Source organism: Carassius carassius, chromosome 30 (assembly GCF_963082965.1).
Source record: "Carassius carassius chromosome 30, fCarCar2.1, whole genome shotgun sequence".
Taxonomy (NCBI): Eukaryota; Metazoa; Chordata; class Actinopteri; order Cypriniformes; family Cyprinidae; genus Carassius; species Carassius carassius.
In genome coordinates this window covers 14,521,495-14,544,748 of record NC_081784.1, presented here as the reverse complement: position 1 = coordinate 14,544,748, position 23,254 = coordinate 14,521,495, and the positions used below count along the sequence as shown (strand labels likewise).

At 35.6% G+C, this 23,254-nt stretch overlaps 1 protein-coding gene and 1 pseudogene across 1 annotated transcript; one reads left to right on the top strand and one right to left on the bottom strand.

Annotated features, from left to right (window-relative positions):
- Positions 1 to 5,024: 5,024 nt before the first annotated feature.
- On the bottom strand, positions 5,025 to 13,514 carry LOC132110702 (erlin-1-like). Its single transcript, XM_059517537.1, has 12 exons — positions 13,357 to 13,514; positions 12,441 to 12,568; positions 10,039 to 10,120; positions 9,729 to 9,775; positions 9,528 to 9,589; positions 9,301 to 9,426; positions 9,063 to 9,136; positions 8,928 to 8,986; positions 8,293 to 8,384; positions 8,116 to 8,205; positions 7,952 to 8,031; positions 5,025 to 7,298 (listed from the first exon to the last, which is right to left on the bottom strand). Exons 2-12 carry the CDS (start codon positions 12,545 to 12,547, stop codon positions 7,074 to 7,076), a joined length of 1,044 nt encoding a protein of 347 aa, XP_059373520.1. The 5' UTR covers positions 12,548 to 12,568; positions 13,357 to 13,514; the 3' UTR covers positions 5,025 to 7,073.
- LOC132110318 (cilia- and flagella-associated protein 43-like) lies at positions 13,248 to 21,137 on the top strand (annotated as a pseudogene).
- The last annotated feature ends 2,117 nt before the right edge of the window (positions 21,138 to 23,254 follow it).

The following is a 23,254-nucleotide window of genomic DNA, read 5'->3' as shown; positions in this document are numbered from 1 at the left end:
TAATTTTTGCTCAGCCAGCATTGCAAAAGATGCATAAAGGGCACCTCATAAACATAGCGTGGCACTGAAAGGTCCACTGAAGAAGGCTTGTCAGCACACCCCAGTTGCCCATGCCAGTGCAAGCAGTCTTAAATTCACTTCCCCCCAAGTGCCTATCCAGTGGGTGCAAGGGTACTAACACGTAACTTTCTCTATATTTGCCTGGGTGGCCGTAAACAGCTCCCTATTTCCACCTCAAGCTATTCTTTATCATAAAGTCATCAGAGGGGAGACCTGTAATTTGGGGTTTTCCTTCAACATAGCAGATTTGGCTCCAGCAGGGTCGCAGCAGCTCATCATCAGCAGTTTTTTTTTTGTCAGAGGAGTTCACAAAGACTTTTTGAAACAGTATTTGCAATCATTTTGTGTCTCTCATGAGACATGTGTTTATGCTAACATCAACCCCATGAGGAAACCTCAGACCAAATGTAAACAGTTCTGAAGCAAAGCTGAGAACTGAAAAAAAAGCTTTCTGTCTATATGAAAGAGATTATGAATTAACGAATGATTTCTTATAATTGACTTAATATATATCCTAAAAAATAGATATGTTTCTTGTGGAAAATAAATAAATACAAGAAGCTGATAAGCGGAGTATTTCACATGTGTCCATAAAGTTCTCAGAGCTCCCTGATGACTCAAGCTGAACTCTTGGAAAGAGACCGGCAGGACTTGGGGGTTGGATCTTTGGGTGGTAATGCTGCATTAAAGCTCTCTGAGTCAGACTGAATTACAGCCAAAAGCATGCCTGAGCCCTTCAGCATGAAGACGACATATGAAGCACATTGAGAATGTCTGAAACAGGAGGTTTTCTCATAAAGACAGAATGAGTGTGGTACTCCCGCTGTCTCTCTGGTCTATAACAATGTCTCACTTTTAAGACCATTTACAAAAGGACCAATCCAACAGAGAAAAAGTAAACTAAAGTCCTGCAGATACTCTTCTTCAGGCGGGCAGGTTGGAAGGGGCAAAAGTTCAAAAGTTTTCAAATGAAAGCATTTACTTCACTACTTTCAGTTTCAAGTGTTTTAGTGCTTACACTTCAAAGAAATCTTGTCCACAAATGTTTTATTTGTTTTTAGGTTGTATGTTTTTCCAGTTATTTTTAATTTGAAATATTCTGGGTTCAGAATATTCACACACTGAGCTAACTCGAAAGGAACCGATTGATTATTGAATATTGATTACTTTATAAAACATTTATTAAAAATAAACAAGAATCGAAGTTGTGGTAAGGCACTTGCATTGAAAGTAAATAGGCATTTTTTTTGGAGAGACAAAGCTTGTAATTTTATAAAATCTAATTAGTTCATAAATACATAAATATTATTCAAGATCCTAGGTTGTTTAAATCAACTGGATATGACTGTGGTAGGCAAACATTTTTGTAGCACTAAAATAATGGTAATATGCTTATTGCTTATTATTATATAGCCATACTATTGAAACTATTGAAAAAGTGAGTATTGTAATGTACAATATGTGTGAACCCAGAATATTCTTTTAAGAGCCATGGATAATAGTAGGCCTGTAATCCTCAGACTGAAAGTCTTCACTGCTTTTTGGGGTTCAACTGCAGAGACATTCAACATAAGTGTTCATTATTGCAATTTATCAGCATTTGGAAGGTTGAGATCATCACGTCAAGTAAAGATGTCTAAAATGGCATGACAATATTGTTGTTTTGTTTTGCACACAGTAAAAAACAAACAAAACTTAATGCATGACACTACAGAGTAAATTCATAAAAATGTGATGGTACAGTTCCAGTGAAGAAAAAATATTTGTTTGACAGAGTTTAGATGTAAGGGATAACCTTGATTACTATCCCAGTACATCTGTTTCTGTTCAGACTAAGACATGACTGTCTGAAGCTTTTCTTTCTTTTATGTTGTTTAAATGACTCTTGGAAGATTAATGAGGGTCGAGTTCATAATGCAATGAAAACCACATGGTAATCAAACTGGCTAAAAAACATCTAAGAAAACATTCTGTAAATAAAATATCAGGTAATTGGCATGTTTATTGTGTTTTCCACCATACAGTCACTACTTTTCTCATAGGATCACTGAGGATGGGAAAGAGATCCATGAATGTAATTTGGAATTGATTTGCATGGATGTTTCCTTTGCATCCTCAGATGTTCACATAACACAATCTGTGAGCTCTAACTTTTCGCCTGTGTAATCTGTAAACAAGCTGTCTGCTGTCATCAGAAACATGATCCATCAGTGAATATCTGTTAGTCTAAATGATATGCATCCTGGATGATACAATAAAAACAAATACTTTACTGATTACTGTTCTAGACATGGCAGTTGCAGGATTGAAGATGGCCTAATTTAAGTTTCATTAAGCTTAAAAGCCAGTGTCGAAATGAACTAGTCCAGGAAAAAAAGTGATGACAAGCATGGGAACAATCTTGAAAAAGTTAAAAACAGAGTATGAGATAAACTCAGATTTCAGCCAGGTATTATCAGAGAGAGATGTTAACCCTGTGACACACCCAAGGGTAAAACAAACCTCAAAGCATTGCCTCCAAATCTCCCCCCTTAAAAACAGACCTGCACTGAGTCAGGATGAATAAAGGGTTGTGCAAGCAGTAAGATAACTGTTCCTTCCCTTGGCAAGATAAGAGAACCCCACACATATGCACACCAGCACTTGCCAAATGCCAGATACAAGTAAAAATTGTAGTACGGCAAAGCTAAATTTTCAGCAGTCATTATTCCAGTATCATGTGATCCCTCAGAAATCATTCTAATATTAGCAATATTTTCAGAATCACTGACCATATAATTTATATAACAAAACTGCTTGTATTGCTTTTCACGTGCTTTTATCCAAACAATTGATTTTGCTCAGATATTTTATAAATAAAAGTTTTTAAGAAATTAAATCATTCTAAAATGTTCGTTGATGCAAAATAAATGTTTACTATCAATATTAGAAACAGTTGTGGTGCTTAATATTTTTGGCTGAAATCTTTTTTTCTTTTCTTTTTTTTATTGTTTGATGAATAGAGAGTTGAAAAGAACAACATATATATAAAATAGAAATCTTATATCTATTATGTTACTACATCATAAATACTTACTGTCACCCTAATGCAATTTAATGCATTCTTGCTGAATAAAAGTATTAATTTCTTAAAAATAAAAAAAGTACTGACCCCAATGGTACTGTGTGTGTATATAATGCAAAATAAAGTTTCATAACCAGTCAGAATTATTTCAAGTCACTATCTACAATTTGCTATATCTATTGTGTTAAAACCACAACTTCATGTCATGTGTGGCAAAATCAGATTTGGGCGTGTGGAAATCCCCTTAGACTGACCTGTTTTATTGAGCTAATCAGAGGCTGAGAGAAGCCAGGCTTATCATCTATCATGTCCTAACAGAAGCTGCCTCGTGACTCCCTGGTAAATTCCGGCAGCGCTACGCTTCAGGGGACGGAGCAGGGTGACGAGGCAGACTCAACACAAAACACAATTGTTCAGGCTGCTGCTCGTAATTTATAAATCTCATCATAGTTGTCATGGGAACAGGGCTGTCTCTTACGCCAGAGTCCCTCCAAACCACTGCAAAACCTGGGGACTACCCTTGCTGCAATGGTTGTAGGCAGGACACAGATTTGCCATCAGCTCTACAAAAACAGAAAAAATTGCATTAGCATGTGTTCTGCTGGGATGATGGCCTAGTTTTCCTAGTACAAATAAATAAAAGGGTTTACTGGATATTACATCTAACAGTGCACATGTGGCTTATTTTCATTCCATTTAAATGAGCTATGGAAAGAAAAGTTGGCCACGGTTCCTGTGTAAGTGATGTATCCTGCATAAGTCATTTGGGAGTCATTAAAGTCTTGCTCTCTTGTGAACAACATGTCTTCAGATTCAGTTCTGTCTAGTTAATAAAAATGTCCATTTCACGAGTGAACATTGTTTAAATCAAATCATACTTAAGGATTATTAATGGAATCTGTTGGCCTGACAAAACAACCACAATCAAAAACTGTGCTCTTTTCACCTCCCACCTTTAGTTTTGGTGGAGCCACTTCCTTTATATCATTCATTAGTGGAGAAAGGAAATGTGTGGTACATCCTGGATGCACAAGCACATTTTAACCTAAAATATACAAACTGATTTTCTGAGCAAGACACTTCTATTGAAGGAACACCATTCCCTTTATCAAATCTCTAAGTCTTAATTCTAAATTCATCATTTTTCTGTATTAGCAACAGGAAATGTTCTGTCAGGGGATTGTCTGATGGTTGATATTTACTCAGGAGGTCCCCAGGCTTCAGTTCTCTCTTTAAGGTCAGCTGGAGACAAAGACCTTTTTGCCCACTTCCTGGAGTGACCGTTTCCTTTCTTTGTCCTTCTTCCATTCATGCACTGTTAGTAAATCTTGAGTCCTGCATCAAAAAGTTGAATCAGGCTCATTTGTTACTTGGAGAGTTTGTGAGATTTCCTGAACTTGGATAAATACCACTGACTGAGACACTGTGAGTTTATTTGCAAATCAAACCCTGATATATGAATCATTACTGCCTGTTTGTATTCATTAAGTTATTTTTGAGAATAACTGTATGGCTATCAGATTATTACCAATACAGTCTGAAAAACATGAAAAAGTTGTAAGATTAAAGACATACATTGAAGGAGCAATCAAAGCCACACCTGAAGACCTGAATATGTGAATAAGAGAGGCACCCTTAATACCCTAGCAACTGTACTAGCATCATGGTGGCAAGCTTTGCATGCACTTGTGCTTTAGATTAAAAAATGTGGTTCTTACATGCATAAGAAGTTTCTGTTCCTCATTTCTCATAAATGTATCCAACTGATATTAAACTAAACACACTTAATTCATGACACAATCTTTGTGAAACTTCCATGTTAGGACATGATGGACACTTCCTTAATGTACAAGACAAGAACAGTATGATCATACAACAGAGACACAAAGAAAACAAGTCCTTTTTACGGTATCAAAATAAGTTTTATTTAACAGAATTGAACATTGTCAAAATTTTATAAATTTTGCATATAAAGGTTTTAAAATTAGGATCTTAAATTATGCTGACATTAAAAAAAGTGACATTCACAGAGTGTGTTTATTCGAGAGTCAATTTAATCAGCCATTAGAATCACAGGGATCTTATGAACAGAAAGATATTTGAGACACTTAAACATACACCATAAAGGAAAACAATAATTGTCAATTTTAGGATGGAAGAAGCTGCTGGTTGTAGTGGGAACTAACTATTGAATGCTTGTCCCTTTTAATGGAAAATATGTAGATGTAAAAGTATGTGCTGTGACAGATTTACACAGACATGACCTTACATTTGATATCTGTTTAATATAGGGTATGAAAAAAACTCCAGGTCATTCAAGTTAACACTCGGGTCTCTTTTCCTGAGAGATGGTACTAGAAGACACTATTCAAAGCCTTATTTGGATGATTTGATTAAATGTCAATTAATTGTTATTATTGGCATATGAAAGCAACTTAGGCAGACTTGGACACTTTTTACAAAGTCTTTGAGTCATGTAGGTCTTTGTTGCCAATCTTTATATTCTTAAAGATCACTGGCTTCCCCTACTGGCGACACTGCTGAAGTTTTTGAGGCTTCAGGAAATCATCATCTGGCTCTCAGCATGCAATAATAAGTTGTTAGAACATCTGATCATTAATGCATTCACCCATCAATGCTAAAAAACAATACTGCCTAATAATACAGCAGCCCTAATTGTAACTGAATTCCCTTTGAAACTAACTCCTTCCAGTAATGACAAAACAAGCAAGCTTAACTAATGTCATAAAGGCATTTTCAGTTATAGAGGAAAAGACTCAACCTTATAGAATCCATTAGCTGTCCATCTCATAGCTTTTCAAAGCCTAGAGCCCCAGATAAAAACTTTAACGTCTTTCGAAACTTCCCTAAATCCACATACCCAAGTTTAGTGTAACACCTTCTAAGAACCAACATATCAAAAACACCAACAAACTAACACACTACACAAGACTACACCAAACCCACTATTTCTGACATTACATTAAATTAAATTCACACCAATGATTCAGGTGTCAATGTCGTTGAAAGATTCTCAATCATTAGGATCAATGAGAAACAAGCAGAGATTATTTTAAAACAAATGGATTCTTACATACCAATGTAAAAGAGACTGATCTCTGCAGTTGTGGCTGGGCTAAATTAAGATTTTAGTGATGATGAAGTTAGTGACGATGGAAATGATGACTACAATGATGGTTTACCTAAAAAATGAAAATTCTGCCATCAGTTACTCCGTTACCCTCATGACGTTCCAAACCCGCATGACTTTATTTCTTTGGTAGAACACAAAAGATGTATTTTCCACAGAAGAAAGATAACCCATACAGATTTGGAATGACATGAGGTCGAATAAATAATTTAAGAATTTAAACTTTGAAGTATCCCTTTAACAACATATGAAGGAAAACTAGATGACAAATTTTGGCTCCAAAATGAGTTTAACAGATTGTAGCTACATAGGCCACTGCCTTTGATCTCAATTTGTGTGATGCCTTATTATTCCAGTTATGTAAAGGACAACACATAAAGGTAAACCTTGAAGTGTTCACATACTTCACATAGATGCATCTGCATCTAACAAATGATTAGCATCGATTTGTAAAAGAGAAGCAAAAATTAAAAAGTAAAAAAGGGGAAAAAGCATGCTGATGTTAGCCAGGGAGGGGATTCGGATTTGGATCGCACCAATTTAACCTGGCAATACTCAGTAGCACAGTTCCTGGACATTTTTAATCCACAAATGACTGCTGGAAAACCACAGGCTTAGTATGTCAGTCTCCTCAGCTGACTGACTCACCCCATAGTTAGCCAAGCACCCAAACCCACTGCAGAAGCTGAGAGAAAAGTATCCATGTCAGCATGCCTCACAAGCACCCAATCCCCACAAAGAAAGAGAGAGAGAGAGAGAAACAGCAGAGGAAGAGGGGGTGGACAGCTCTCAGGCCCCTCAGGGGCGTTCTGTGGTTTTGGGCTTGGACGCTTTCTTAAGACTCTCTTTCATACTCAAGGCCTCCAGCTGCTCCGCCGAGTCTACCTCACCCCGGCCCGCGGTCGGATGGGAGGCACTGTTGTCTACAAACATGTTTGGGATGTCTTGACCAAAGTAGATCTTGCTGTTTGCAGCAATGGCCTGGTATTTCATCAGATCCAGATACTCTGGTGTCAGCTTCAGCTGTGGAGGAGAGAGACAGTGATGTGATAATTGACATGACACTAGTACGACTATAACATTTCATCCAAGGTAGTTTTTTCATTAAAACAGATATGGAGAAATGTAGTATTCTTTTAGCCAGAAGCAAACGTTTGAAGTAAATGTCTTGATGAATTTTTTTATTACAAACACCCAGCTTTTCATTTCACAAGATGTTAACTTATGGACTGGAGTCGTGTGGATTACATGTGGACTATTGTGATGTTTTTAATCAGTTGTTTAAACTCATTCTGACGGCACCTATTCACTGCAGAGGATGCAATGATGTGCTGGTGAGCTGGTAATGTTACATTTCTCAGAATCGGTTCTGATGAAAAAGCAAACCCATCTAAATCTTGGAAAAATTAGTAAATTTTCAGCAAATGAACGATTCCTTTAAACTTGTAGGTTTAACATTTTGTAAATGCACCATATAACATTTTTCTATTACTTTACAAACGGGCTCCTCTAAGGATTTCTCTAAAAAGTTATTGCAAAAAAGTATTTAAGGTTTATGTTCAAAGCGCACTGAGCCTTACACCAATATTTCATATTTTCTTAAATTTAAAAGGTAAAAAAAATTACACTGAACAACACATAACTCTGAAAATTTAAAGTGTTGTTTGTTTTTTTACCCTGTTGGCTTCTGCAAATTTCGCAGCTGTGTAGTATTCTGCATCTGCTCTTGCCTTCTCTCTTGCCAGGAAAGCAGCATCTGTTACAATCAATTAAATGTGTCTGATGAATATCATACTCTGCGTGACACGTGCTATGAAAATTCTCAGTAGATAAACCAGACCTTCAATTTCTGAGATCTTTTTCTCAGTTTCCTTCTCCATCACTTTTTGCTGGAAATGAATCTCCGCCACCTGAGCCACTTTCTGAGCCTCTGCCATGAGAGAAATGCATAAGATGAATGAGGACACAAACATCTCTCTGTTCATAATCAGCATTATATTTGGAAGTTTAGACTCACCAATGATAGCCTTCTTTCTCTCAGTTTCAGCCTCTTTCTCCACCACTTTCTGTGTCTGAGCAGTGATGAGCAGCCTGGTCTTCTCTGCTTCCCTGCAGATGATGAAAGCAAGGGAATATTTGATTAAAACCATAGATATATGCATCTAAATTTAGAATGTTACGAAATACTTTTATATTAAATAAATCCTGTTCTTCTGAACTGTCTATTTTTTCAGCAAAACAATATAAAAAAAATCCACAAAAATATTAAGCAGCACAACTATTTTCAACATTGATAATAATAATAAATGTTCCTGGAGCAGCAAATCAGCATATTAGAATGATTTCTGTAGCATCATGTGACACTGGAGACTGGAATACTGGCTACTGAAAACTCAGCTTTGCAATCACAAGAAAAAAATACATTTTAAAATGTATTAAAATAGAAAATGAAATGAAAATGAAACAACATTTCTGTTTCTACTGCTTTTTTGGTCAAATAAATTCGGCATTGGTGAAAATAAAAGTAAAAACAAAAGAAACTGCTCAAGGATTTAAAAAAATAACTAGCATTTTAAATCAACATAAGGACACAATATAGAGATACCCTAAAAGACATCCAATCAAATTGTACAGAATATTATATAAACTCACATTAGCTCATAGTTTCTTCTGATTGCCTCAGGAATTTTAGGTTTGGTGACTCGCACAGCCTGCAAAAAAATCATGGAATTCATGGAAGTCAAAACTGAAACCACAGAAACAAAACCATAGAGATAAAAAACATACCTGAATTGTGAGACCAGGAGCCATAACATTCAAGTCCTTCTGCAGCGCAGTCTTTAAGTTCTCATCAATTATATCTGTTAAACAAAAATGACAAATGCAAGTCCATGGCAAATGTTTTTGAAGTGAGAAGACACCAAAGATGAAACAAATTACATGGCAGAAACTGCAGCACTCACATAAACAACTGAAATTTCAGTATACTTGACTGCATAAACTGTTTGACAAATCAATGACTTACCGAACAGTTCAATGTAGACTTCCTGTAGTGTGTGCACACTGCAGAACTGGTTTAACTCATGGTGAATTTTGTTAAAGATTAGAGTCTTGTCATAATCTGCAGTGTAGTTCTTCACTATGTCCACCACTGGAAGAAGGTCAGTCACACATGTTTGAAAAGGGATTGAGGGTGACTAAATGAAGACAGAACCTTTATTTTTGGGTGAACTATCCCTTTAAGGCTCTTACCTGCTGATGGAACCAACATGTTGACCACTTCAATTCTGTCAAAATAGATCATGACACCCCCACTGTGGAACACAGAAATGACTACTTTCATTCAGGGACCCCAGAAAATATCTAATACAGTTAAATGAAGACCAAAAATGATCCATTTTAAGTCATTTTTCAGGACATACTTGATGGAATAACAAGACCACGAAGGATTACCTGGTTCCACAAGGCACATTTTTTATTTCATCTGTTTGCAGGGTTGTCTATAAACATGAAGCAAACGTGAGGGGAAAAAAACAAATCAGCGTCTTTAACAAAATTCTTGTTGAAGTTCTTGACTAGCTTTCTAATAAAAACTTCTGTTAAATGCATAAATGGAAATGCTAAATATTCAAGAACTTTAAAAATCCACTCATGTTACAAAAGTCTTAGAAAAAGAGAATAATAAATGATATATAAAATGTACAGCTGTAATAAAACTAATTCTTTTTGTATTGGGCCAACTGTAAATACATGGCATTTGTACCTGCACTGATCTATATGAGGTGATAAAAGGCAGCATTATATGGTAACCCGGGCCATTAGGACCTGTCAACAAAGCTCCTCCTCTGAAAAAAAAAAACGGGAAAAAAAACATGAACCAGGATTATGAAGCAATCCAATTAATTTATGTCAATGATAAAAAAAAAAGCCATTTATTTAATTTGTGTAGAAATAATATTACAACTTCTGTTACTATAAAGAGACGGTAATGAGATGAAAATTCGGCCACCATTTACTCTACCTCATGGCATTTCAAACCTACATTCTTCTACAAAGGAACATTTTTAAAGAATGTTGATAATCAGTGGCTGGATTCACGAAAATCTTCTTAAGAAATTTCTTAAGATAAATTCCACGAAGTTCGTAAGAATGTTCTAAAGTGTAATTATTGAAAAATTCTTAAGTTCTCAAATATATTCTTAAGAACATCTTAATTTTTTTCTAAAGAAAATACCAGCCGTTAACTGAATGAATACATGACGCACTGCTAAACTCACACTATTGTCTTTTTGCGCTTCCGGTAGATTACCCTAATGTTTTTGCGCTCTCATCCAAGTGAACTCTCCAGTATTTGAGTCCGCGCTTCTACAGCAAATGTGTCCTGCGCATTCATATGCACTGAATACTGCCAAAGATTATGTATTTATAAGCTAAAATTAACGGCTTTCCATTAAAGCTCCCTATCTGACTCATTTTAGAGTAGCTAATGAGTTTTGAAGTCAGCAAAAAGCAGCGTCACACCAAGGCTAAACATGAGCGAACATGTTTACATTAACAGTCATCGTTTGCAGGGGCGTCGTTTGGGGGGGGGGGGGGGGGTTGGAGTATAAGTCATTCTACGAAAGCACTGTATAACTGATATAGGTTTATTTTTTTTATTTATTTTTTTCCTTTTTATTCAAAACAATTCCAAACATGCTTAATATATCAGGAAATATCTCGTTTCTCAAATATGTGTAGGTAAACGCGTTTTGCACCTTTATAGATTGTTATTTGATCAATATATGGAAATGTAGTGTAATCTATTAACTACACATAAAAACCTGACTTTTTACTTAAGTGCCATATCATGCCATAAAATATTTTTAATACGACAGAATTTGCATCTAATGTAAATTTTAATAACAATATTGTAAGATACTTATTTTAACACTTTCATTTTACAGAGAGTAAAGAACATTTACATCATCAAAAAACATTTTCATTCAGTCTAGCCAGAGTTCAGGCACTCTCAAAAACTCCCACTAAAATCACTGAAGCACTTTACATTATGAAACGAATATCTTACTTACATTCGTACGCACATCTGCACTTTTTGTTGTTTCTGATGAGAGAATTCGCTAAATAATTCAGTCAGCGAGCAAGTGAACAAAACACCGCGTCTCAGTGATGACTCTTCTGGACGTCTCTCATTGGCCATTGCATCCATAAGCGCAACAGAATAGTTTCTGATTGGTTATCATGAAGCGTTGTACGAACGCGTCTGTCTCTGGCTCAGCGCCAGCCAGCGAACGCAGATTTGAATTTAGCAGCTGATGCTGTGCACTGAATGATCTAACCGATGTGATTGTATCAAATATATAAAAAATATTATTCTGCAATTTTTTTTTTCGTTTGGAAGCTGCATTTAAAATCCACTTGGCTCAGAAATCTGAGGGGGCACGTGCCCCCTCACTTTGAATGGGCACGACGCCTCTGATCGTTAGCTTCAGAAAACTCATGCACATCCCTAGTTCTTCTATGTATTATATGTAGCTGTTGTTGTAATGCTTAAATATAACAATTAATTTGATATAACCCAATAAATTAATTAAATACGGTAATTATTATTGTTTGGGATTTAAAACAAGTCTGGGGCTGTCCTAAAATTAAGTAGCTATTAACAATGATTTTTAAGAAGATTCTTTTCAAGAATTTGAATTCTTAGGTTTTGTCTTCAGAACAATCTTAAGAAAAAAGATAAGAATATTCTTAAAATGAATTTTTGGGAATACAAAATATTCTTAACTTTTTTCTTAAGATTGTTCTTAAGACAAAACCTAAGAATTCAAATTCTTGAAAAGAATCTAAAAAATCATCGTAAAAACATTTCTTAAGAATGTTTCATGAATCCAGCCCCAGATCAATAGGCGACCAATGACATCCATTATATGGAAAAAATAATTTCTCTACTATTTTTCTCGAAATATATTATTTTATGTTCCACGGAAGACAAAAGTCATACAGGCTTGGCCAAATTACAATTTTCAAACATTGTGTTAAACACAATTTTAACTGATCTAGCCTTTCCCCCAACCTACAACTAAATTACAGGTATTTTAGGCATTATTAAAAAAAGCAGCATAAAACCTGTGGATATGTTTAATGCAACTTCCTTATACTCACCTGTAATACACAGCTAAGTGTCCTTCCTCAATCTTGTGAATAGAAGAATGAAGCAGAATGGCCATTACACCTGCCATCGCTGCAACTACTGCCCCAACGTGTGCCATTTTCCTTCAGCCAGCACTCACCTGCAAAGAGACAAGTTTGCAAAATGGAAAGCTGAGCTGACCCTTAGGATAAACGGTCAGTTTGGGTGACAAAAGATCAGCTTATAAAAAACGCAAGGGCCCTGAGTGCAAACACATAAGCAGATCAGCCTGTGCAGCATAACCTCCCTCAACTGATCCCACGAACAATTTAAATTATCTCTGGAGAGCTGCACAGCAAACTGAGATAACAGGTTTTCAAAGTCCATTAGAGCCACCCACAGAGCCCACTACACGCGGAAGTAATGTTTCCAAATGCAAATGAACAATACACATACATTCTTATGGTCACATCGTGCATGTATTAGTAAGAGCTGCATGAACCCCTTTAGCTATTTTAGGGAAACGTGGAATTGTGTGACCACTGACCAGGAATTGCAGTCTGGCTCGCTATCATGCGCAGGTTCCTTTTTTCATGTTCTCTAGATAGGGAACTCAGTGGCTTTTTATAACACAGCCTCTCCATCCCCTGTCCTGGCTATGTCGGCTAGCTACTTCCTCAAATGAAGTGCTGACTCGCACGTACTACTGTAACGTTACAGTGTGGCACAAACCGATATGAATAAGCATAATCTTTCTGGACACGTGCTAAAACATTCGTTACAGTCATTCACGTGATCTATACATCTCAGAAGCCATCGTAGCACCTACACAAGACAAAATGCAAGGTAACCAACGCCCGCGGCTGGTTAACTAAGCTGATTATTTGAAATGCAAGCAAATCTTCTGACAAAACGACAAGTTAAACGACATATACGAAAGGCATTTACCGATCATTCGATTAGTTAATGGAGAATGGTGTCCTTTCGCTTTTGCTGGACATTACTTTATTACTCACGACGCCGTGCCCAACATTGTAAATTTGAAGGTTCCCACTGAAATGCTTTGTTAATCCGATATACTGATATGGATTTCCCTTTCAAAATCTGCCTTAAAACACGCCTTCAAAATAAAAGTCACCAGTACCTGTTTTCTTTTTCTTTATTTTTATATATCTTTTTTTTCTTGCTAGGATAAAAAGGGATGAAATTACATGAAAAAGCCGTTAAACTAAACATCCTAACTAGCCAATTAACAACATCAAAAATAATAGTAATAAAATAATAGTGTTTTCATATAAAGTAAAATGCATTTTCAACGTACTGATATCAAAATCTGGAAAAAAAGGTAAAAAACAAACTATATATATATATCTCTCTCTCTCTATATATATAGATATATATAAAAAAAAGGAACAAATAATGTATTCCGTGCTACGACAAGAGTGCATACAAAATAAAATGTAAATAATGCTGCTACTATTATTTGTATTAATATGTAGCTATAAGGTGGGTTCAATGATTCAACTATGAACATTTAGATTTGTTGACAAGAAAACAACATGCTACACCTGCTGAAATTTAATTGTTTTCCTCAATGTGTAAAATTAGACGAGAAACACTCTGCAGAGTCCATGTGCCATCTGCTGGTCAAATTCTTCTGACCCATGTAGGTTCCAAGGAAGGATTCCTGCTGTGTGTGAATCCTGACACTTTGCTTGTCTCTGTCCTATACAGTATAAACCTTAATCTGAATTAACCCCTACAGGTAAATTAATACTTGATACATATCAAATCAGAACATTTCAGGATTTGAAATTTAAATGTTTTTTAACAAGTTTGAAATTCTAGACTTAATTTAGTTCCTTGTCTTCTTGAGAGCTTATTTTAACTGCATTTGCTGTAATTTTACATCACATATGACAGTGAAACATCCCTGCAGGAAGGCGGCTTCCTGAGCTTAGTACTGCAAGACTAATTTCTTTCTTTTTTTTTCTTTTTTTTTTTTTGCTGCAGAAATGGTAAGAAATTTTGTTCATCACCCTAATATGAACCCTGAAACTACACATTAATCTCTTTTCAAGTGAGAAATAATTTCAGTCTGATTCAAGAGCATTTCCAAATCAATTACAGGAAGGCATTTTACAAAACAAACAAATTGGAGTTGGTGCAGACTTGGGCTTTGGATAATGTAGCCTCGAATATATGCTGTTCCTCTGACAGTTCCTCTGACAGTAAGATTTACTCTTTATTAAAGAATCCTGGAAAAATGTACAGTATATTGGGTTTCACAAAAAGCACAAATGTTTTCAACATTGATAATAATAAAAGGTTTCTTGATTATAATAACATTTCAGTATATTACTCAAATAAATGAAACCTTTGTGAGCAGGATTATTTCAAAAACATAAAAAAATCTAACTGACCCCCAAATTTTGATCTGTATATATATTTTTGATATTTTATTAAATAACTTTTTTGTTTAAAAAAAAAAATTTCAAACGAGTCTTTTTACTTTTTTTTTTTTTCAGAAGCTCCAGGTTCCATTGTAAGCCTTTCCACTCTGTACCACAAGGAAAGTAAACAGGTTGAAGTGCTGGTGCTATGCAACAAGACGGAGAGCAAAATAAATGAGGGAAATGTGCTTCTGCTAATGACGTTGTTTGTGCAGCAGCTTACAGGTGTCTTCTCAAAAAATAGGAGGACAAATTATAAACATTTAAAAAAATTCAGCACTCTTTCTAATAATGCTGTGCCACTTCCAGACTCAAAAGACTGTGTGGATGTCTATGGCCGTCTGTGTAAAGATGTCCTGCACAGCTGCCTATATCAGATCCTTCATGCTCTCTGCTCTTGATTCCTGGGCATAAACAAGATATTTGGTTACTGCCAACAGAGAAAATGATTGAAAAAATTCAGTTTCCCCGAGGCGCTGTAACAACAGACGATACCTATACAGGTGCTGGTCATATAATTAGAATATCATCAAAAAGTTTATTTATTTCACTAATTCCATTCAAAAGGTTAAACTTGTATATTATATTCATTCATTACACACAGACTGATATATTTCAAATGTTTATTTCTTTTAATTTTGATGATTATAACTGACAACTAAGGAAAATCCCAAATTCAGTATCTCAGAAAATTAGAATATAACTTAAGGGCAATACAGAGAACTACTAAAACAACTAAAAAGTATGAAAATAAAACATATTAACATGTACAGCACTCAATACTTAGTTGGGGCTCCTTTTGCCTGAATTACTGCAGCAATGCGGCGTGGCATGGAGTCGATCAATCTGTGGCACTGCTCAGGTGTTATGAGAGCCCAGGTTGCTCTGATAGTGGCCTTCAGCTCTTCTGCATTCTTGGGTCTGGCATATCGCATCTTCCTCTTCACAATACCCCATAGATTTTCAGAAAGCAGTTCACTTAATACTAGAGAAGGAGGCAGGGGGCCAGTTTCTGAGTTCTGCTTTTCTGCAGCTCTCCCCACATCAAACCTGGCTGGCTACAGGTGGTGGGGATGGACTGATCTGTGAGATCTCAGCAATGATATTGTTTGTTAAAACCAATGTCTACAAGATCATCCATGAGTACAGGACTAGGAAAAACATGTTTTTCGGAAACTGCCCAAATATGTGATGTTATGTAAATGTGTGTACTTTTAACATGCAGGATAGGTATGTACATCTGCAGAGCCACTCATGTTGGCAGGGTGGAGTCGGATCTGTTTGTTTCACACCAGACAGTCAGACCCTCATCACCACGGGCCTGAGCAGGCTCAGGTGAGCTCAGGGCTCTCAAAGAACATCAAATTGACAAATATTACAATGGTTTGATCTGGTTACAAAATGCCCTTGAAGCTGGACCTGAAGCATCTTTGTTTTTACATGCATTTACATTTGACAGGTTTAGTCATTCTGGGGCTGGAAAAGCAAATGCAGCTGCCCAGTATGCTCAGTCAATTGCTGATTCTTTTGAGTCAGTTGTATACTCAGAAAACACTGTCCCCTCCAGAATGACTGACTGGGATCCACATGCAATCTGTGACCAGATGTTCCTCATTTCATACAGGAGAAGTACAGAAACACATTGTTTTCTAATGTTTAAATAATATTTATGCACAATATTGTACCTGTTTAAGCAGTTTTACTGGGGAGATGTTCTGTTTCTTGGGACACATAATATAAGCTGTCATAAAATTCTTCCTGCAGGGAAAGATGAGTCATGAAGCTGAACAAGAGGAAAACTATTTTGTATCTCCAACTAGTTCCACATGGCTTGACAGAAAATTAGACGTGGTTGGTGTCTGAATTTATTTATGTGCTACTGTATAATTAATATAAAATTGCCTTGTTATTGTTCTCAATATAATATAGCATTATTTGTTGCCAGCACACATATTGTGTTTCTTATTTCATGACTTTAAAAGGTTAAAATATATTTACATAAATTACCACTGATGTGGCACAGGGAAAGGTGTTACAACCTTATGTAACATTAGCCTGCCATTGTGAATCAATTGACAGCATAAGCAAAACCCATAACCTATACTACTATTCAAATGTCTGAGGTCAGTATTATTTTTAAAAAATAAATTAATACTTTATTCAGCATGTAGTAATTGATCAAAAGTGACAGTAAAACATTACAAAATATGTTTTGTAACAAATGTTCCATGAGCACCAAATCAGCATATTGGAATGATTTCATGTGACACTGAAGACTGAAGTAATGGCTGTTGAAAATTCAGCTTTGCCATCACATGAATAAATTACATTTTGAAATATATTAAAATAGATACAGGTATTTAATTGTAATGTTATTTTACAATATTTCTGGTTTTCTGTATTTTTTTTAAATCAAATGAAAGAGATTTATGTCAAAAAGGTAAAAAAAAAATAATAATCTTACCCAAGCCCAAACTTGAAAGGTTGTTATAATACTGGTTTCCACAAACATCAAGCATTGTATATGAGTGACAAATAGAATAATTCAAAGATAATACATGAATAATAAGATCATGACTCTGGTGGTTTCCAAACAGGTTCTCCAAGAGGAGACCCAGCAGTATGCAGAGACAAAGAGGAAGCTAAGAAAAAACATCAAAGTTCATCGTGACACAGTAAGAGAAATAATCGTCCACCTTTTTTCTCTTTCATATTATTGTTTCCATACACACACAGTTGAAAGGTTAATCCTAATTGTCTCTGCATCACTCCAGATCAAAGCAATGATGGAGGAGAATAAGAGTCTGCCAGACATGGAGAAACTTGAGCACCAGTGCCTGGTTGCATGAAACTCCTTAAATGAGGGTTTCCCTGAGGGAGAAAAAATCCCTGAGGTAAGGGATTTCATTAAGAGCGTTGCAAGAAACCTCTTAACTGTCACCCTTACCTAAGTGTTTATACTAAGCGTTTCACAGTAGTTTCTGACAACATACGGCAAAGATCGCCGCGGTTGCTATAGTTACTACCTCTAAGAGTAAACAGAACATAACGAACCACAAAGCCAAACCCTTGCTAAAATCACACTTGTATTAATATATTTTTGCTATGGAGAGTACAAACAAAAAAAACGTAAACCAAACTGAACAGAGGATGAAAAGGCAATTATTGTTTTCCTAAGTGGTTATAATAATAATACTTTTCAGCCTTTCATCAACCATTCATTGTCTCCAAGGGATTATTACGATCATTAAAAACAGGCCTTGGTATTTCCTCCTCTTCAATTAAAACTAAATCAGCCATGGTATTTTGAATTTAAGTTGACTTAAGGGAGCTGTTTTGGTCCCTTAAATTTATTAAGGTGAAATGGTCACAAAGGACTTTGTAGCAATGCTTAAGGGAACACTTAGATAATTAAGGGGAAAAACTTAATAACAGCCTTAAGTTCCTTAAGGAAACCCTTAGGGTTTTTTTCTTGCAACCCAAAGTTTCACTAAGGGTACCCTTAACCTTATATCTAAGGGATTTCTTAGCTTAAGGAGTTTCATGCAACCGGGCACAGGAATTTAACCTGGATGTGGAAGAACAACAGAGGCTGCAGCTCAAGGGAAAACAGGAAGTAACCAGGGTAAACATGACTATTTACAGATAATAAAGAGAAATTTTATTAGACATCTTTTAAATAAACAAGCTTTTCAGTTTATATAGATTTCTTTAGATGTGTATTCATGCTGTTTAAGGTAAGGGAAGAGAGTGAGATGGAGAATACTAAGTGCTATCAGAGGAAGATCCTGAAGAAAGAATGCTGGGATTCCAAGTCAAAGGGAGAGCCATTAAGGTCTCAAGTCTAAAAAGAAAGTAGATTTTATGTAGGGGAAAAAAACAGTAGTAATATCCACATCCATCAATTTCACCTGGCTTACCTGGAACTAGAAATACTATACGTCAGCCAAGTGTCAGTGTCTTTGTGTGATTTTTTTTGCCTCCAGGCCTTTCATGCAGAAAATAAGGTGGAGATGAAGGTACGCACTGAAAAAGAACTTGAAGAGCTTCAGAGGGTTGAGACCATGAGGCAGATGAACAGTGAGTGTACAGTGTTACTCAAACAATAATGAGTCAGCTGTTGGAATGGATTCCTCCATAGCAACCAAAGCCTCACATGATACTGTTTCTGTTATTTCACAAAATTTGACAAATAATATAAATATTCTTCATAGCTTCTTCATAGAAGGATCATGTGACACCGAAGACTGGAGTAATAGCTACTGAAATTTAGCTTTCCTATTATTTTCCCTGTTATTAAAATAGAAAAATTATTTTAAATTGTAATGTCTTAACAACCTTACCAATCTAACTAACCCCAAACATTTGAACAGCAATGTAGTATAATACATTGAACTGGAATATGAAAACTGGCTTATATTGGCAAATAACTGTAATGTGGATATTTCAGTTTGTCTCATGCTGTAGTGTAGATGCACAAATTTTCATTGCAGTATGACAACATGAGAGATCAAGCACTCTATGTTATGATGGGTGGAGTTCTTGAACTTAAAAAAGAGGACATGCTGAAGATGGTGAGGTGGCAGAATTATTCTTACTGGAATACAAACACTTATTTACCAAATAAAAAGATAAAGGTTAAAAATAAAAGTAACATTTAAGTTATGATTAACCTACAGGAAGTACTGTACCTCAGCCTGAGTACATGTCTAGACCTGAAGTATAATGGACAGAAGAAGAGAGAAAGCTTGGAGGTGAGGAGAAGAGAAATACAGAAAGCTATGACTTTGATCACAACTAACAGGGATAGTTCACTCAAAATTATGTAGGTTTTCACCGTCAGGCTTAAAGAATGCACATATAGCACATATGCTATATTACTATAACTGTACATATGCTATAAATCACTTGAAACCATCCATTAGCTTATTTTTTGCAGTCAGGTATATTCAAAGTTGCTATCTCAAAGTCTGTCACAGTAAATGCGAAAACCAATGGTTGCTTGGCATCATTGATGTCAAATCTGCATTTTTGGGTGAACTATTCTTATTAGCAATAACTCCCTACCATATCAAATAATTTTAACTCTGTAGACCCCAAGCTTTCCCTTTTTCTCTAGACACTATAGACAGAAATAAAGAAACTGCTGACATCTATAAAAGAGGCTATCCAGATGATGAAAAACAGTTTGAAAGGAAGGTGAAATCTGAGATGGTCATATACCAAGTAAGCTGATACAGTACATCATTGCATTTTTGCATGTCACTTTATCAGGAGCCTATTGTGTGCAATCACATGACCTGCTAAAACTGTAGTTACGTAATAGTAACTTCGCATCTTATAGAATCAGATTGTGAGTTTTTATTCTTCAGGAGGAGCTCAAGATTGCTAACCTGGTTCACTCCATTCAAACCGAAGAAGAGATCCTAAGCAGAGAGAAACAGTTGAGCCTTAAACTTGAAAAGGCACGAACTGTAAAGGTGATCTCTAGATATTCTGTCTCTTATCTTTTGCTCAGCCCTGTTGTTGTCTGTTCACAGTAACTCTATATAACGTCAGAAATTGTCCGTTATAACTTGAGACTATTATAATGTTCCTTATAATGAGATAAAAATGTCATGCAAGAACAAGATTGTGTTGCACACTAACCCGTTGTGAGACCGACTGTTTTGCACATGTTAACGTGTGATTCACCTCTCTTTCCTGTCAAAATGAAATTGGGGAGGAATTGAAAAAAACGCAAGGAGATTGTTGATGAGTCTAGAGAGGAGTATGCTAACACAGTCACAAAGTAAGGACAAAGTAAGATTATGAATATATTGTAATGCATATGCAGATCCATAATGTTCTCACTAAGAAAGCCTTTTTTAAGCTTGTTGACAAAGGATTCCACAAAGAGTTTTTTGACATTCATGGACATATAATTGACTAGCTCTGTAAGCTTTACAAGCGCAGACCAATGTATTATTTCAGAGGTTTTGCAACTTCATAAGACATGTGCTTGTTCGGTTATTTATAACTTTTATTATTTATACATTTATAACAAGAGTAACAGTGTTGTTTGACGCGGTTCAGAGGATGAAAACACAGACTGAAAATAACCGGTTCAAAGAGAGGGCGCTATTAGGAATAGGACAATCTGATGGACTCTCTCTGAGGCTGAAGGCCATGGAAGAGTTGGACACACCAGAGAACATGCCGGAAGGATTAGATCCAGTTGTGTGGGAGAGGTTTTGCCTGGCTAGACGGGCCAAAGTGGAAAGTGAACAAAAGTGAGAATAGGAAGACAGGATGCAAAGGTGCTACAAGTCACCCTGTGATAATGTTCTTATGTAGGAGAAGGAAGGAGACCAGGGTCGGCGTTCCTGAGGCTCGTGGGTTTTTATTAATCAACAAAAATAAAACAAAGTCGGTATATGATTGATAAAGTACACTGGTGAAAATGAATGATTTAACAGATCTAAGAAGACAGTATGACTCAGGATCAACTTTATCTTTGCTTTAAAGTGAAATTGAATGACAAAATATTACAATTACAAATATTTGTTTATTTGTATATTTTTTTATGTTAGTACCTAAATAAAACAAATAGTGACAGCAGGGTGTCAAAGCAGCTCACAACTCTGGATTGATCTTAGATTTACAGAAAACAGTAAACTTGCTCGTTTGTTTTGTTTTTTTAAGTACCTACTGTAGCAGAGATATCAAGTATAGTAACTTCTCCAGCAATTTCTCCAATTTCTCAGCACAGGTGTTCCTTAGTTGTAAATTCTTTACAACTAGTTGTAAAGTCTGGATGATTACAGTACATGAATCAAATTCATTGACAGATATAAAATATTGGTTTGTTCCACTCTTTGCCCGGACTAAGCAGAAGAAAGTTGAGACTTGCTAGAAACAGATAAAGCACCTGGACAGACAGAGAAGAACACAGCCCTCGACTTGAAAGTGGCTGACATGAAGATATCTGTCGTAGAGTTGTTTTAAAATTTATCAGATGAATAGAATAGAATAATATACTTTGTAAGTTATTAAAATAATATAATTTAATTTGTATATTTTTTGTAGTACATTTTTACCATATAATATTTTGCACCATTCACAGTTAGGACTTACATAAAAATGACAATGTGAACAAATTAATAAACCCATATTATCTTAAACTAACTGTACAGTATAGGTAGACAACATGGCTGAAGGAGAAATTGTAAAATTGAAGAGAATTATTTGGTTAAAACTTACAATGCAGCACCTATTATTTTTAAATCACAAAATAACAAAAAAATCTTTTGACTATATTTTGGCTATATAACTGTTATATCAATCAGCCATATCAATTGAAAAGTATATAGATGTCCATACATAAAGAATAGCAACATATGATCTAAACATATTTCTTCAGCCTTCTTGTCTTGTGCAGATGAACGGGACTTAAAGGAATCCAAAGCTGAATCAGAGGTGAAATTGGTGTCACAGTTTGAATGAACCCACAAAATAAAAGATGTCGAAATAAAGGAATCAAACTCTGAATCATTATAGTGATGGATCCATTAATAATGTAGCTTATATAAGCATATTGCACAAAACCACTGCAAAAACAGTAGTTAAGAAAAAAAACCTCTCTTTTCAAATTAAGATGATTACATTGGTGTTCAGTTCATTCATGTTCTTTTTTTTCAAACCTGTTACTGTTCTACTGCTAATCTTTTCTGTCTTGTTATAACTTGTAAAATTGTTTAATAGCTGTATAGTCATGCAACCATGCTTTCTCACATTTCTGTGTAAATGTGTATGGGGTCTAATTCACGGTACAAAGAGACAGAAAGATGCATATGGGGTGGAGTTAAACATTTTGTGACTAATGTGCATTTTGTATCAACAGGGTGTGCCCACTGGGAAAAAAATGTATCCATAGAAAACGGCCTTTAAATCCCAAGAGAAGCAACACCCTGTTCCCTTGGAAAACTTGTATGTGCCTGAATTACATTTTGAACATTTGTATTGTTCTTTGATCCAGCTGTCTTCGGATTATTCACTGAGATAATGAGTAATATAATTACTTAATATGTATCACATAGGATTGGCTAAAATGGTATGCATGAACACTCTGTAAGGATGTAAGTCTGTTAAACTCTTGCTGGTAATGAAAGCTGGACATATCCTCATATGACCCCAAATCATGTTCTGTTTGTATCAGCTGACATATTCTGCTAAAGTTAAATTATTATAGTCATGTTCCTGCAGTTTATTTAAAGATGCATGCTTTCTTTGTAGTGATTTGAAATGTATTTAAACATGATTTGATTCCCACGAAACGTATGAGCTAATCAAATGGGACGGTAACCTTTCAAAAGTTACTAATGTGTACTTTTAAAGTACTAATATGTACCTTT

Bases quoted from the DNA above. Each gene is read 5' to 3' on its own strand.
- LOC132110702 (XM_059517537.1), bottom strand. From the start codon at position 12,547: ATGGCACACGTTGGGGCAGTAGTTGCAGCGATGGCAGGTGTAATGGCC. The intron at 9,776-10,038 runs GTACAAATGCCA...TCATGTTTATAG, and splicing joins CCTCATATAGATCAGTGCAG to ACAACCCTGCAAACAGATGA. The intron at 8,032-8,115 runs GTCTGGTTTATC...TGATTGTAACAG, and splicing joins AAAGATCTCAGAAATTGAAG to ATGCTGCTTTCCTGGCAAGA.